At 41.2% G+C, this 17,896-nt stretch overlaps 1 protein-coding gene across 1 annotated transcript in view; it reads right to left on the bottom strand.

Annotated features, from left to right (window-relative positions):
* LOC137256347 (uncharacterized) overlaps positions 1-17,673 on the bottom strand; it is a 57,368-nt gene extending 39,695 nt beyond the window's left edge. Inside the window, exon 1 of the mRNA XM_067794127.1 lies at positions 17,446-17,673. Within this exon, the coding sequence (XP_067650228.1) occupies positions 17,446-17,661 (216 nt within the window). The 5' untranslated portion in view covers positions 17,662-17,673. The remainder of the gene's footprint in view (positions 1-17,445) is intronic.
* Between the last annotated feature and the right edge of the window lie 223 nt (positions 17,674-17,896).

Below are 17,896 nucleotides of genomic sequence, written 5' to 3'. Positions count from 1 at the left end.
CGGTAAGGTTGTAACATTTGGTATCATGAAACGATTAAGGTTAGTGGGGGTAGGCTAGTGCTGAAAGCGTTCACTCGTCGCGCAGAAAGCTCTACTTTCTATTCCACAAGTGGTCTCAATATGTAAAGTACATTTCTGGTGTTGCCCGCGGTGATCTTACTTTATTACTGCTACGATACTCACTCTCACTCTCACTCACTCACTCACTCACTCACTCACTCACTCACTCACTCACTCACTCACTCACTCACTCACTCACTCACTCACTCACTCACTCACTCACGGCTCTTCAGGCTATATGTTTAATTTGTTTGCCTGTATCTCCCGCCATACCCCCAGCAATGCTGTTTTACCTAACGGAGACAAGCATGCGCACCTCTGCCCTTCTTTATCTTTGCACTTTGACATATGTTTATTTATCATAATTATGACATGTCATTACACGAAGTAACCTTTCCATTCCGCACAATTATGATTCAATAGTCACGTCATAATTAACATTAGATGGGGACAGTAATGATTTAATCGTCACATCATAATTAACATCAGAGGGGGACGTTTGGAAGGTTAAACACGAGACTAACAGCGCTTTACGCTAAATCAGGAATATTAACTTCGGTTTATTGGTATTAATAGAACGTTTATCGAATTACGAAACTAACCTGCTAAATTGGCTATGACAATAATGGCTACTGGTACCGCCGAACAACTAGACGTGATAAGTCAGTCATTACTCGATCATGCCCATGTCAATCAGAAAGGCCGTACGTGCTCTGATTTTTGTGTCCGATGCTTTATGATTCCTGACGTTTTCTGGAACCTGTTTGGTCTTGTTATGGAACAACTATATCAGTTAATGGCACATTAATCGCAGTTCTTTAAAATACGAAACTTAGGCTATTGCAATTTGGAAATAACTTTGGCTTGTTAAAAAATACCGCTAAACTATTTCTACAGTTGTTAGTATTTGAGAAAGCTTTCCAATTGTTTAAAATCTCGTGAAAGTCACGTTTTATGCGTTATTTTCGCTTTAGTAAAGTGTGAAATCCTTTCCTTCCTGAAAATCTTCCCGGTCCAGCTGAGCGGATATGGAATAGGGAGTACCATTGCCTTTCATCATGCGAATGGACAGTTTAATCTAGGTCAGCCTCGTTCTCGTGATTGATCATGGCGCATCATGGGAATTAATATAGGGACTAGCTTTTAGCTTGGATTATCACTTAAGTGACACGTGACTAAGAATCAAAGCCTCGTTATTTTAGGATGGATTAGTCGTAATTGGAAGACCATGAATAAAACATGTTTTATTCGATTGTCTTTAGAATCTCAAGAATCTCTATCTTTTCAAACACTCCGTATAACGTGACGTTCGGCAGTCCGTGGGTTGTTTTAGACATTAGCAACACCAGGTGACAGATGATTGCTAGGAGACTGACCTACGCGGTATATGTGAAAGACCCCTACATATTCCCTGACCCCTTTCGACACCAATCCCCTATCACCCCATCCCCCTTCTACAGACTCCTACAGACTCTACTGTAGAGTAGAGACCTCCAGACTACAATCCTTTCTTCTACAGACCCCTCAAAGGCTCTTGCCACAATCCTTGTCTTACACTACCTTCTGCCATTTCGTCTGTTTTACTCCTTTCCACCTCCAGTCTTCCTGTTTTTCCATTCTATACTTCTATACCGTCTTCTACAGACGCATTTTTTCTTTTCTGATCAGCTCTTCTACCGCACCCTTTTGTCTACAGACCGTTATATAGACATCATGGAGTCTCCACACACACACACACACACACGCACGCACGCACGCACACACACACACACACACACACACACACACAAACATCCCTTCCCTACTTCAGCCCACCCACCCCAATCTTGAATATTGCAGTTTAAAAGCAAACCCCCTTCTAAACCATACAACCGTTCCTCACTCGTTCTGTAATTCTCCCCTCCGCCACCTTGGGACTCCCCCACCCTCTGTCAGTTGCTCTTGTTATGCAATCCTCAGCACTTGATGATCAAGCCTGTTTACGTTGGTAACATTAGGAATGCAGTCGCCATTGATGCGCGACGTTGCATAACGTTCCAATCAATACTCCACTCTCATGAGAATATGAGAATATGAAAACACTGAAAGACAAAACCGAGCTTTCTCAACCACCATCCGCAATCAATTGACGAAGCTCCACTGACGAATCTACATATAAATGAATACACTGAAATATTAATTGACTTTGGAAAAAGTGTTTTCGTTACGAACGGATAATGAATAACGGTTTGCACTTTGAAACTCTTCTTGGATACGTTTGATAGAAAACGCTCGATAAAGACCCTTTCTTTTATTGCATAGACCCCAATTAATCCAAGTGCCTTCATGCTAGATATAACCCTTATAAAATTTAAGCTAACGACGAATATTTTAATGTTAAAATAGGCGATTCGATGAACGTTAACAAAGGTCACATTTTACATTGATATGAGCTTGCACTAATACTCTTGGCGGGACCACAAGTGGAAGTTCGATATAACCGTAGTTCTGTATATACATAGCGTTCGATATCGTAAGTTCGCAATAAGCGTGTTCGTAAAATGCGTAGTGCATGGTGCACGGGACGTAGTTCTTCATACGTCTATTGGAAGTATCAGGGACATCGAAACTGTTCGATATGCATGTTAGTTCGTGATATGAGCGTTCGTTAAAAGCGTAATGTCGTGTAGGACTCCGGGACGGTGAGGTAGCCTAGTGGTTAAAGCGTTTACTCGTCACGCCGAAAACCCGGGCTCATTTCCCCACATGGGAACAATTTTTGAAGTCCATTTTCAAGTCTCCCACGCCGTGATATTGCTAGAATATTGCTAAAAGCGGCGTAAAACTAAACTCACTCACTCACCGTGGGACTCACTTTCTGCATCGAGATACTTCAACCAATTCCGGAATGCTTTATTCCAGTCACGTTGGCGTAATCCGGAATCAGTGCGTATTTGTAAGATGCAATCTTTCCTGGTAAGCAATCGATAAGATCCACAAGACAGAATTACTATATTTATATAGATAGAAATATCTCCATACGTGTATGACACAATGGTGTTCACACGGACATCGACTGTGGGAGTATATCAGATGACATTTGGGGTGTTTCATATGTTGGAGATCATCTGTAGAAAAGCCACTGGAGAGGATGAAATGGTGGATATAGTGGGGCGTAGAGACGAGGAGAGAAAGGATTGAGGCTAACGAGAGACAGATACAAACAGAAAGAGGAAAGAGAGAGAGGGAAAAGAGGAAACAGTGAAAGAGTTTCTGAGAGCACAGATAGTATCTACTATCTATCATACTTAAGGGGTGTTTCTGTAGGTAGCTAGGCCATGTATGTCAGACAAGTTAAGAACAGAACCAGCATAAACCAAACTTTAGTTTGGAACTGATTTATTCATCATTGTTATCAATATACTCACGTTATCAATATACTCACGTTATCAATATACTCACGTTATCAATATACTCACGTTATCAATATACTCACGTTATCAATATACTCACGTTATCAATATACTCATGGGATTAAACAAGGAACACACATTTTCCAAAAACCTGTGAGTGAATGAGTTGGCGAGAGAGAATGAGAGAGATGGGGATAAAGAGTGGTCGAGAAAGATGGAAAGAGAGATTGTCATCAAGAAAGAGTGAGAGATGTAGACAAAGTGGTGGAAAGACTTGAAAAATGACATGTGATAGAGAGATAGGAGCGAGAGAGATAAATAAATAGATAAATAGTGATATAGGAAGTGACAGAGGGAGATATAAAGAGGGAGGGAGAGGAAAAGATAAGCGAAAGAGAGAGGGGAAGATAAAGGAGGTGAAAAAGCGATGGAGAGAGAGAAAGCGGGAGAAAGTGAGGCAGTGAGACGGCGGATGGATAAAGAATGAGAGACATGGAGTGATAAGTGATACGAATAGAGTGACATAGAGGTGGGAGAGAGAGAGAGAGAGAGAGAGAGAGAGAGAGAGAGAGAGAGAGAGAGAATTTGTGAAAAGTAGAGAGAGAAGCCGGATGGCAGGGCATGATTGAGAAATTTCTATACATATAGAGACAGCAATACCTTTAAACCTCTCTTCATCTTGCTTGTCATATATTCCCACCGTATACAGAAGGACCGCTACCTCGTTATAACGAAATGTCCCATATTTAATTGAAATTCTATTTACCTCTATAATCGATTAATTTTTACATCGAGTAAAATCAACCTCTTATCGATAGTCTGTCACTAGACCACTGCATATGGCTGCTAAGTACTAGCAGCGTTTGCAGGCATTTCTAGGTGGAGGCTTATCGGTAAATAACACATGTAAATTTAAACAGTTGCGTGCTGAAAATGTCGAAGTCATATATTCCAACGCATTGCCGGAACGTTGCTGACTACAGCCACGTCGTGCACGAGTTGGCCACGTTGGGCTGACTCGGTTTAACCTTCGAGGTTTTCTTGTAAATGTTTTAAGCACGTTGATTGAAATAGGTTCTGATAAAAGATTGGCTCGCGCCTCGTGCCGGATGCGACTGACGAGGTCACGTAACGGTATATCAGCGTTACAGTTACAAGTGTATACCTGGTCGTAACTTCTTTGTTTTCAGGTGCCGTGGGGTAGCCTTGTGGAAAAGTGCTCGCTCGTCTCACCGAAAGTCCGGGTTCGACTGCCAATATGGTAGAATGTTTGATGACCATTCTTCCTGATATTGATGGAATATTGGTAAAAGTGGCAATCATCGTCGTGGTCGTGGTCATGGTCGTCGTCTTTATCATCATCGGCGTCGTCGTTATCATAGTAATCATAATCATAATTATCACCGTCATTGTCATCGTCGTTGTCATCATCATCATTATCGTCGTCGTTATTATAGTAAGTATAATTATAATTATCATTACCGTCGTCGTCATCATCGTCATCGTCGTCTTCAACATCATCATCACCACCTATGTCAACGTGTCCCGCGAATACAGAGACATCCATGTCGCAGAGACATCCTTGCCTCTTTAGCAAACTTGGCCGGAGGCAGCTCTATTATGACACCAGACGTGATTCCTCTGGCTGACAAACCGACCGTAGGCCTATCCTTCCTGGGCAGAAATGACGAAAAATAAATACATGACATTACACAATTTCTTTGATCGTTTAGGCCACAGTGTCATCATCCAGATGGGATGGGAAGTCTTACTGCTGAGAGGTGGCTTGAGTGTAATCATGGTCAGAAGATCTATATCAGCGTCCTTGACTCTGTCTGCAGCTAGGGCAGCTGATTCGTCAGTTGGAACAGCTGCAGTGCAAGAACAGACCGAAACCACGGTACGCACAAGCGTGTTTGTTAGTTGTGACAATGAGTGTGTCAACGGCATGGCGACTGGGTTTCTTGGCGCAGTTTTGTGTCTGTGGGTGTAACAGTATGTCTCTTCGAGTAACAGACTGTCTGTTGGTGTAACCGTGAGCGTCTGTTGGTGCAACTGTGAGTGTCTGTCGCCGTAATTGTGACTGTCTGTTGCTGTAACTGTGAGTGTCTGCTGGTGTAACTGTGAGTGTCTGTCGCTGTATCTGTGACTATATGTTGCTCTGAGTGCGTGCTGGTGTAATTGTGTGTGTCTGTTAGTGTAACTGTGACTGTCTGTTGCTGTAGCGGTGGCTGTCCGTTGCTGTAACTGTGACTGTTGCTATGAGTGTCTGCTGGTGTAGCTGTGTGTGTCTGTTAGAGTAATTGTGAGTGTCTGTTAGTTTAACTTAACTCAAGACTGTGCCTATTGTAACTGTGACAATCCGCTTGTGTATGTATCTATGAGTTGAAGGTGACAGCATCTATGTAAATGCCACCCGGAACTGCATCTGTAATGACAGGTCTGTACGTCCATACACAATACTCAAACACATGTCCGTTTGTCCGTCACACTATAGAATATCCGGGTCACCACCCGTGAATATCCGGGTCAGAAATGAACCACGACCGCCGTAAGAGGCAACTAACGGGATCGGGTGCTCAGACTCGCTGACCTGGTTGACACATGCCATCGTGTCCCCATAGCGGAGATCGATGCCCATGATGTTGATCACTGGATTGTCTGGTCAAAACTCGATTGTTTATAGACTGCCGTAAAAGCTGGAATATTGCTGAGTGCGGGGTAAAACTATACACTCGCTCATTCACTGTTTATCTCCGTCCGTCAATACAGATGCACTGACACAGGACATAAAGAGCATGAAAACCAAAATAATGTTTCACCCTCATTTCCCTAACCATGGACATAAGACATGTACCAAGACGCCATATCACCCGATCATCATATTGTGTAGGGGAAGGACCTCTCCGAGTCAAGATTTCCTCTCAAGCGATAGGTCATTGCAGGTCTCATTACCTTGTTCTGTCTATACGTACGTGCTGGTATTGCATTAGTACCTCGAGTATCCACCATATTAGTTTCGCCTAAAATCTAATTAGATTCGATGTCATAAAATACGACACCTGCTTGGAGTTTCATCAGAAGTAAATGTGAAATTAGCTGATGACAACACACAGCGAGCTTTGAACTGAGACTCAATAAAACACTTTGCATTTTGCGTTACCGGAAAGAAAGTGATTATATATTAGCGGTGGAACAACGATGAGATTGCATCACACGATGATTCACAGACAGCTGTCGCCACAAAAAGCTGCTGCAACATTTGAACGACTATTTATGTGTTCCACGTTAACGTATAAGGTATGAAGTCACGAGATGCCTCCCTTACTTGCACTACGATCCTATGATCTTTCATTCCAGTTCATAATTTGTCAGCTATCAACACAACCTGCTACTGAAACATTTCAACGACTATCTAACGTCTTCCACGCGCATGTATAAATTGTCAAGGCACGAGTTGCCTCCCTTACTTGCACTAGGATCCTGTGTTCCTTGGTTGAAGTCCACGATTTGCCACGATTATTGCTATTGGTTCGTTAACATATACATGCTGCAGTGTTTCTCCTGCGTACTAAATGTCTGGTGAAAAATGCTATGTCCGAAAATAACCGGTCATAAGATAAAACCATGGCTTTGAAATTTATATGAATCGAAATCTGATAACCATGGACGACCCCGGGCTTGTGCCCATATGTATTCGGCCTATATTAATATATAGTCTTCTGGTGCTACTTCAGTTCAGTAACGACAACGACAGCTATGAGTACTACTGAAATTGCTGTTACTACTACTACTACTACTACTACTACTACTACTACTACTACTACTACTACGACCCTACAAGATCAAGGTCAGAATCGGTCTTCACCAGCCCCTGTTTGTCTTACGAAGTGAATACGGGATAGGGCTGTAAGTCTCATTGATTTGCTTGAGGCGTGCTGTCTTATCCCAGTTGCGTAACTTGATGTTGGATTGTTTAGACCAGACATGATAAATTACAGACAGCCTTTCTGTAGCTGTGATAATGTAGCGTTTAACAACGACACACCTCTACATATCGCGACCACCTCTACAATCGACACCGCGGTCACTTACAGAACTTTAATTGAGCAAGTGAGTTTAGTTTTACGCCGCGGTGGACACCAGGGGTTTCGACGAGAGAGCGCTTTATCCATTAGTCTACCCCATCGCCCTTCAGACTAGACTACAGGGTCTATTCATGGTACCCTATTCACACAAACATTCGCATTACTCTCAGCCAATACTAATCAACTTCAGCTGTTACAGGTTTTGCAACTGCAACGTGAACTGCCCACCACCGCCACTATTCCTTTTCAATGTAGTAAGTATCTTACTTCGCCGCGGTAGATGTTATTAATTACACTATCCATGTAACACTATCAACCGCCACGGACTTGTAATGGTTAATAAAGAGCGCCACAACAATAACCCAGCCAACGAATAGGAAGTCATTAGCTGCACATTCAATATCACACAGTCAGAGCAGCGGAACTGATAATGAGTTTCTCTTGTAAAATTAATGAAGAGAAATGACCCGGGTATAGTTTAAAACGCAACATCTTAAAATAGCCCCGAGCTTGGCAAATGAACACCTCACTTGCAACGACAAACAGATGCAAATACACAACCACTGTTGATAGAATCATGAAAACAACCTTTGAGAAAAAGAGACCATATATGATGACAGATATACAAGAACTGTGGTATCCCATCAGAACTCTCTAGAAGGCCGAAACGGACAAGCCTCTCAGCGTTAAGTAGCATGGAAGCACAAATGTTACGAACAAGCGCTACCATTTACAGGACGATCGTGGTGGGCCTCGTCGATTGCCTTGTGGTTATTCCTGCGGGGAATCGATACCACATTCCCATTCTTGGAGAGCTCCCCTAGCACAGTGCCAGTGGACATTGTAATCTACGACGATATCGTTGATAACTGCCATCAACCATGTTCCTCGAACTTCTGACAGTTATAGGGGCAATTCCGACACTATCCTAGCCCTGCTACTATGTATGGAAATGCTCTATGGCTCTAGTGTTGACAATAATGACATTATGTAATTGTGAGAATTTCTTAAAAATGCAATGATTCTTCCCTTAACGCAAATTGACATTTGATTAACAGCTGATTGCGGAGATAGGAACCGTGGGCGTGCATCGTGGACAACAATTCCGATCACAGATTGGTTAATATAATTTCTTCCTTCAATCTTACTTATCACGTGGTTTCTTTGTCGTACACTATTTCTAGCTTCGGAGACGTATACGTTGAATGTGTGTAACGGTCAAATGTGTCTGGCTGATTCTTACCGATTAAATCTATAATTCAAAATAGACTTAGGGGCAAAGGAAGATGAACAGTGTCTAGTTTTTAGGTAATTTTAAATTGAAAGACGTGTTGCTAAATTTGATCATGCCTGTTTACATCAATCATTCCTGCAAGAGTTTCTGAAAAGTAATTTGTGTCATGGAAATTGTGTGTAAAAAAGAACGGGTAAATGAAGACTGGGGCCAGAAATATGTCTACAGTTACGTGACCGTGATAGAGATCATGCAAGTTATGCCAAAAGAAATACATTTATTGATTTTCAGAGCATTTTGTCAAAGATACTATCAACATTGTGACACGTCATTTCAGAAAAAAATCATATAGAGGTTATGTAAAATCATATGTGCAGATATAACCACGCAGAAGAATTAATTCATGACTGTGCACCCTTACAATTCAGCTTGCATACATACATATTATAACTAAGTATTTGCGATTGACAATTAAACCTCTGATTAATTCAGCTGAGGGGCATTTTAATGTTATCTGTAGACCTCTAGTCATGTTCATTGTGAGTGTTTAGGTCATTGCGCCCAACAGGCAGCACGACTTTATGATTCCAGTTGAGTTTAATATGATATCGAAAAGTACGATTGTCTACTAGAGCCGAGAGCAGACAATGTGCCTGGAAATGACCAGATCATACGTTGTCTGTGATATGAAATTAGTACATACAGACCAAATTCTACTCTGGTCACAGTGCAAAACGAACATTCCTGACTCACGTTATTATTAAATATGAGGTCAAGAATATTATTATCTTGAGTGCTGATACTGAATAACGTGATATATATACACAAAGCATGTGAAGTCGCATCACTGCAGAGGGGCAGTGAGTGAGTGAGTGAGTGAGTTTAGTTTAGTTTTACGCCGCTTTTAGCAATATTCCAACAATATCACTGCGGGGGACTGCAGGAAATGGGCATTACACATTGTACCCAATCGAACCCAGGTCTTCGGCGTGACGAGCGAACGCTTTAACCACTAGGCTAGGTGAGGTAGACTAGATGGTGAAAAGTGTGCGAGGCCCGCCTTCTATTCCCAACACGGGTTCTATGTGTATAAGCCATTTCCTTGTCATCCACTGTGATATTGCTGGAATGTTGCTACAAGCGGCGTAAAACCATACTCACTCACTCAATGTACAAGGATTTAATGATATTGCTATTTCACTTAAAGACTATTAAATTTCAATCACTCGTTTAAATCGAAATATCGAGTTATACATACAACCAAACATCGTTTTGAGAAACTCTGATGTGTCGAACGACGGTTTTCTCGAAGAGTACTTTTAATCAATCATTCAGTCATCACGTTACAGTTTTGTAGACCCAGGGATACCTCAAGGCATTTACACAGTTCCCTTAACCTTGGACTCACCGCTGTTCGACTGTATGTAAAAGCGCACACGTATTCTATGAGTTCTCAACGTAGTCATACATCTTAACATTTGCGTGTTCCAAAAGCACACGCCCACAAATGGCTGTTAGCGTGGACGTATCGGAACATGCACGAACGGTTTAATATGGGATTATGTCTCATGCCAGGAACTCAATGTCCCTGTAACAAGGAAGGAAGCACATGCTTGATAGACTATTGTCGGAGTTGGCCCACTGGCCCCAGTCGGGTCCCATATATGGCCGACCTTATTGATCGTATTGACAATGTCGTAAAGTTGTTTGGAAGCGTACAAAAAAATAAAATTTCCCAGACAGACACTGCACGTAATGCTTATAAATCAGACTGGTAACTTCATTTTTTTTCAGATATAATTTCGTCTTATTTTCTCATATAAAATGAAATTTATAGGTTTCGCCCTTTATACGGCTCGGTCTTCAATGGATGAACGTATATAACATGTGCCTTTAACAGCCCTTTGTGTCGTTGCGTTGAGCATCCATAACGCCAGAAGTTGCAAATGTGTGCGCTGATCTGCCTGGTAAATCATGCCTCTTTTCTGTGCTGAGTGATAATAATGGTAGTATGGAAACGTATAAGTGCCATTTTTAAAATATAATTTATCTGCTTAGAGGGCACATCTACATAGAAGATACTTGCATGTATGTAGAACATGCTTACATCTACCTCGGTTTCGACCTTAGTTGACTATAGTTTATATGAAATGAAAATTTAAAATGTAATTAATATGTATGATCATTTAAATCTTAGTATGTTGGTAGTATAAAATTATGTATATTTGGCCTTTTCAGTATTTTAGGAATTTAATGGTCATTTCAAATTGTCAGAATATCAGCGTTAAATAAATTAAAAATATATTTCACTTAGCAATCCTTCGACACATTTAAATGACCCAAATCGGGTTTCGTACATTGTACCTATGTCGGGAATAGAACCCGGGTCTCCGGAGTTTTCAGCCTTCGCTTTAACTACTTGGCTACCCCACCTTCGCCAAACAAATAGATAATTATTAACAAAGTCAAGTGGCATAACTTATGAAAGTATCACTTATGGAGATGAAAGTATCCTTTACCTTTATTCCGTGCAAATGAAAGTATCTTCTACGCAGTCTTCTGCGCTGGTGATAATTCCTTTGCGACTGTGGCACAAATGCGCTTCCATAGAAATGCGCTTTCAGAGGACAAAAAAAAATACCACTCATGCTGTTCCAACGTCGATATAAAAAAGTCTTACAAGTTAAACAATACCGAGAAACGCCGTCCTTTTATAAATCGATTATAATTCTTAATTCTCAATTACGTTTTCGATTGCTTGTCGAAGATTTATAACCCATGTTCCATGTGAAAAATTGTTTCTCATTATTTTCAGTTATTTGTACCTCGTATGACGCAACCATTGGGACTGTCAAACATGGCTGCTCGGGCAGTTCACGTTTCAAATGAAAATTAGATTTGGCTCCAAATTAAATTTCATTCGACTTGCGTATGGTTCTAAATTGGTACATTTACAGTGTTTGTAACTATTCAACTGCGAGAATGTACCAAGGGTCGGTGTTTGAACCGCTGTTTGCTCCTGGCACGGGGAACTGGGCATTGATTAATGCTGGCTTTTCTGAATAGCACCGGTTTCTGCAGAATGCAGTTTTTTCACGTGAAGTGTTAGAATTAAATTTGATTCGTGCGTGACCGCTTCTCAATTGCATTGCGTAGTTTGATTAATTTCTCTTATCAAATTTTGAATCGAAATAGTTTGTTTAATAAATGGAACAATTACGATTGCCTATTTATGAAACAGAGAAATATAATATCATGTTTATGAATTAAACATTCACGATACATATGTCATATCAAAATTAAATTATAACCCCCCAAAAAGGCATCCAAGCTGACAATCGTGTGGACAAGAAGTCGATACAGCTTTTGTTCAGCACCTGGTGTTCTAAACGGATTATGAAAGAAATATCAAATAAATATTTATGTATATACAGGTATTCTATGTATCATATAATGCGATCTAGATACTTGGTGCAGTTACATGAGTTAATGATTTTCGGTATTTATAAGACATTGTAGAATCCGTCTGTCTAGTCAAACAGCATTCGCTTCATTCTATCTGTACCCATGCTTGCCATTAAAGGCGACTATGTCTGTTGTACGAGGCCTCTAACGGGATCGGGTGGTCAGACTCGCAGATTGATGCTCATGCTGTTGAACACTGTATTGTCTGGTCCAGACTCGAATATTTACAGACCGCCGCCATATAGCAGGAATATTGCTGAGTGCGGTGTAAAACTAAACTCACTCATTTTATCTGCGATAAAACAGAGGCACTGATGAATCACTCAGGCCAGGCGCTGGAATTTACAGTGTTGAGATTTATCAATATGCAAGCAATATCACGGCAAGGGACACCAGAAATGTATTTTACACATTTAACAAATGTGGGGAATCGAACATGAGTCTTCGAGGGAACGACGAACGTGTCTACTGCTTGGTTACACCATTTCCCAAAAAGCGCTCCATAATTAGTTAACTAAACTCTAAACAGATAATTTCTTCAGGTATTGTGGGTAGAAGCATGGAACTATTGAAGTGTTGCCAAATTATAGATCTGGAATAATGAAGATATTCAACAGCTGGCATGAATGTTTACAAAATCTACACCTCTAATCATCTTTTGTATTATTCAATTCAAAAAATTGATTATTTATACTGTATATCAAATATCAAACACAAATAGAATGTTCTGTTTCAACAGCTCGCAGAACTAGATATGCTATTGGATTGCGATTTAGTCCAAGGTCTGCCAACTGTCGCGCAGTGATCTAAACTTGAAGTTCCACCGCGCCAGATGTGACGTTAATGTTGTATTTTCGATCGTTGTGTCTGGAAAAGAAATGTGTCTAGTCTGAAGTGCTCTACTGCTGCATATGCGCTTCCGTTGTCTGAAGTCCATGTCCAGAATAACCGCCCCATACTTAACGATATGAGTCGTTGCGCTGACAATGGCATACGGGCGCTTTCCCAAGTACTGACGTTTACGTGCATATCTCTATGGCTGACATTTGTAGAGATGTTGAACGTGGATGTTGTTAGTGAAGCTGCGTATTTGGGTTACTTTTGACACATGGCGATAATTCCAGTCAGTACAATCAGTAAACAATGTTTGTGAGGTGTGAGGTTACCGCTGTTTAAGTTTAACCAGCACATACACGACCAACACATACAGAGAGAGAGAGAGAGAGAGAGAGAGAGAGAGGGAGAGAGAGAGAGAGAGAGAGAGAGAGAGAGGCTTCTCTGCTCACAAAGAATCTTATGTTTACTTGCTAATTCATGCAACACAATGAATGAGAAACATGGAGAGATAGTGTGATAGAGTGCGCTCCTCAATATTGCACCGCCTCAATATTGCAATATTCCAACAATGTTCTGTTTTCCCAAATTATATCATATTCAATGAAAATACACACAATCGTAAGGTGTCCTTGCCACTATCACTCACAACATCAACAATTTAATAAATCCCGCACCGATACTATATAAAGCACAAATCTAGAATGTTGGTATAAAGGAACGGTTAAAGGGACTATGATTCCAAACACTTGCGAATCCGAAAGATTTCACAGGGACGACACCGGCTACATCATCGGGTTTCAGAGTGAATAATTTCAAAGTATTTCGGCACAACAGCTTGCATTAAAGCAAGGTTATTGGATAATAGGAGTCGTTGCAATCAATCGAACAATACATTAACGTCACAATGAATTAACTGCTTGGATACAATGCTATCTATCGTAAAGCAAGACCTATAGGCCCTTTCTCATGAATTATTCACAATTGCTTGTTTCTGTGTGTTAATGACTCTTGTACCTGCGTAGTATTTCTCTGTTTACACACGTGAGATGAAACACGTACATGTTTAAAATACGTACTTCAGTGTATTTGTCAAAAGAGGGAATTCAAAAACGAAAAACGATTCTTAAAGAATTACATATGCGGCATGCTATTGGGGTAGATAAATGCAAATTGGTCCAAAGGGCGTGCATAATTTTGCTAAGTACATTGGTACCTATATCTCATGCATACGTAGGATATCGGGAGGATGATTTATTAATTTGGGAAGGGTTTTGTCGTTTAATAAATGACTTCTCCCGATACGCGTTACCGTAGTGAATGCAAACCAGTGAAAAGAAATAGTATCACTGCTGGGGGTGTTTGTTTACATTTTTTAAATATTTACAGGAGTCGGCTGGATAAATAATAAACGTATTTCAGTTACCGGGCGGCGACAGCTGAAAGAGCGAGGACGTTTCTCTCTCTGTCTCTCTCTCTGTCTCCCCCCACCCCCTCTCTGTCTTTTAGAGAGTAGTATGTACACTTAGTATTTAGAAAATATCTAAGGCAAATTCTAAATCTTTGCTTACTTAGAAATTCTGTTGATAACTAAATGTCATCATGTCAGGCATTACCTACTACTCGAGAGAGAGAGGGAGAGAGAGAGAGAGGGGGGGGGGGGGGCGTTAAGGGTGTGTGTTCAGACTGAAGAACTCTAACTTGCTTTATTTAGTGCTGTAGCATCGCAGAAAGGCCTCGATGGATGGGGAAATAAAGCGGTTTAGGAACCGTGAGACAGAACCGTGTATTGTATAGTATTACAATGCTCCCACGGCATATATGAAGACAATGCGTGCCACACCGTGCTGTGTGAATCTGTTACAACGTAGAACAAGTTAATACCATCAGAGAAAGTCAAGCCTGGCCCTTAGCAAGCCCTCGCATGACAACACGGCTTACCGTGTCAGTGCGTGGCTTGACACTGACCATGAAGGCTAAGCTATGTCACGTCTTACACTTCGCTGTATAACAGTACTGGGCTGACTTGCACGAAGCGATCTTAGCGCTACGATAGTCGTAAGTTAATGTTAATGTATGGCACTTACGACTCTCTTAGCGTTTAAAATCTGGACCCTGGGCTGACCTGCCCGAAGCGATCTTAGCGACACCTAGTTTTCAACACAGGATTACGACATCCGTAACGCTAAGAATTCTTTGTGAGAGTGGGCCTAGGTCTGAGTCATTGGAGCATGAGACGATACGTGCAGGACACCGTACATGTTTTGCTTCCTCGGTGGTGTCAGGCTATCCCGATGTTAAATGGTTGATAACGTAATATCTGACATATGTGAAGACACCATTTAGCCTTGTCGTTTATGTCACCGCGGCATGTGGATAAGCTGGGAATGACTGATGTTATCGTATTAGGTTTGGCGTGAGTCATGTACGTGGTAGAATGTCATATTGGGACTGCGTGGCTGCAGGTGGTGGACATTCATCTTGTTTATAGTTAATATCGGAATGAATCATTTTATATGAAACCTTGCTATTATCATCGTCGTATCCCTGATGTAGCGGCTGGGTGTATCTATGCGTTTTAGTATGACTTTGGGATACATCGCAGAAGTGGCATGAATGTCATTAGAGTGAGTGAGTTTAGTTTTAAGCCGCTTTTAGCAATATTCCAGCGATATCACGGCGGGGGACACCAGGAAATGGGCTTCACACATTGTGCCCATGTGGGAAATCGAACCCTGGACTTCGGCGTGACGAGCGAACGCTTTATCCACTAGGCTACCCCACCGCCCCCGAATGACATTAGAAGCGGTATCAAAAGTAGTAGTAGTAGTCGTTGTGACAGTGATTGTAATAGTAGCGGTAGAAGTAGTAGTTCTTGTGGTAGTTAATGTCATACTAGTAGTAGTAGTAGTAGTAGTAGTAGTAGTATAGTGGCAATGGTAGTAATGAGCATTGCCGTATACTTGGTATTTATAATTATTGTAATAGAAGACCTACTACAAGTAGTAGTAGTCGTCGTCGTCGTAGTAGTAGTAGTAGTGGTAGTACTACTACTAATAGTAGTAGTAGTAATAATAATAACAGGGATATTACCAATAGCGTGGTATTACTACTACTACTAGTAGTGTATATTTATTTAGAAGTAACAGTCGTAGTTTGCGTAGTAGCCGGAACAGCAGTAACTGTAGTTGTTGTTGCAGCAGCACGCGGCGGTATGGGTGATTGAAGAGTTTTTCAAAGCATTATCGTTAGATAAACTTTTATGAAACATGCTGATACTGGCTTTCGAACAATACATGCATGTCATGTACTGTCCTAACGATGCACGTTTAGTCCAGACCAAACTTGCACACTGTCTGTACAGGAATGCACATATTTATACACTCTGATATGCATCGATATTGTCACTGACGTACGTTAAATATTAATGTGTTTCTTCCCCCGAATGATGTAGGTTGTGCTAACAGTCAAGTCACAGTACGGTCTGTATTAATTCAGAAATCAAATCACAAAGAACATGCAACTGTAGATCTTGACTTACATTGCAACACATCGACAACCAATGCATGTAACACATTCTCATAATGTACTGTAAGTGGGTTTAATATGTTACAAGCAGATTCAGTAGTTGCTGTGGTTGTATGTTTGGTCAACACCAAACCATTATTCAAAGAGGCGCTTAGCGAATCTAACCCTCGCTCACTTTAAACACGATAAACGATTGATTGATGGTGAAAGCAACACGGTATCATAAAACGTCCGCTAGACTTTGAGTCATTCTAGAAGAGTAAAGTCTGTAAAATGTGATGGATATATGATTAACAGACCTCTTGTGATTGTTCCTGTTCTTTTACATTATTGTCAAGGGAGTTCTTTAAGTTTCTTTCACCGTACATGCGAATAACGCTTTGTCTTGAAAGTTCCATACATAAAAATATATCCCCGTTTTGATCGTATGTTCTGATTCTGAGATGTAGAACGGCTTTATCAGATTGAGCAGGACTCGTGTAAATTAGATTGGAGATATGTAATGTAGTTGTCGTTTTGCGTTGTGGTCGCAGAAATCCATAATTTCGTTCGTGGGACAAGTCAATATTAGGCGCAAATAACAGGTCTTTCAGCTGTGGCAGGCTTCCCAAGGGACCTATGAATGTTGAGGCTATAACAACAGCGTGTTCGACTCGGCTGGAACAGCTTGAGATTTCCTAGCAGACGACGGTGAATTTATCGTCTGCTCTCAATGAAGCAGACGTACAGTGTGGTGACATGGCTCTGACATACAGAAATCAATGACAAGATAGAACTTTGGACTGGCAACGTTGTAGAACATGCGCTGGGGATGGGATGGGGGTAGAAAAAATGTGGTACTCACTATTTTGTGGTTAAGGCTTTCCAATTCTTTCTCGGTAACCTTGCGCTTTTGCTGTTCCTGTTGTTGTCGCTTATATTCGTTGTATTTTGAAAACAGATACATCCCCGGTGTCGCTAAAGCATTGAAAGGCTTCAGTAATGGAGAATGAGTCGGCCGTCCATGCGGCATTTTTTCGCAATGCTGCGAAGATGTACGTCGCTTCCAAAAGTGAACCATTATTCCCCGATTTTGGCTTTTCAAGTCATTTGCCGGAATCAATCCTTGACGCAAGATCGTGTGTTGCTCACCAGCCGCAAGACCGTACTCTCGTCTGATTGGACGATATTCGCCGTCTGGAAGAATCCATGTCATCGATTGGCTGAGCAAGGCACCTGCTGGTCATTCATCAGCTAGAAGCATATTTTATACTCACAACGATGGGGGTTCACTGTATGGGACGATGGTCAGGCTC

This window comes from Haliotis asinina, chromosome 11 (genome assembly GCF_037392515.1).
Source record: "Haliotis asinina isolate JCU_RB_2024 chromosome 11, JCU_Hal_asi_v2, whole genome shotgun sequence".
NCBI lineage: Eukaryota > Metazoa > Mollusca > Gastropoda > Lepetellida > Haliotidae > Haliotis > Haliotis asinina.
Note: the sequence above shows the minus strand (reverse complement) of the source record. Positions and strands in the feature narration are given on the sequence as shown.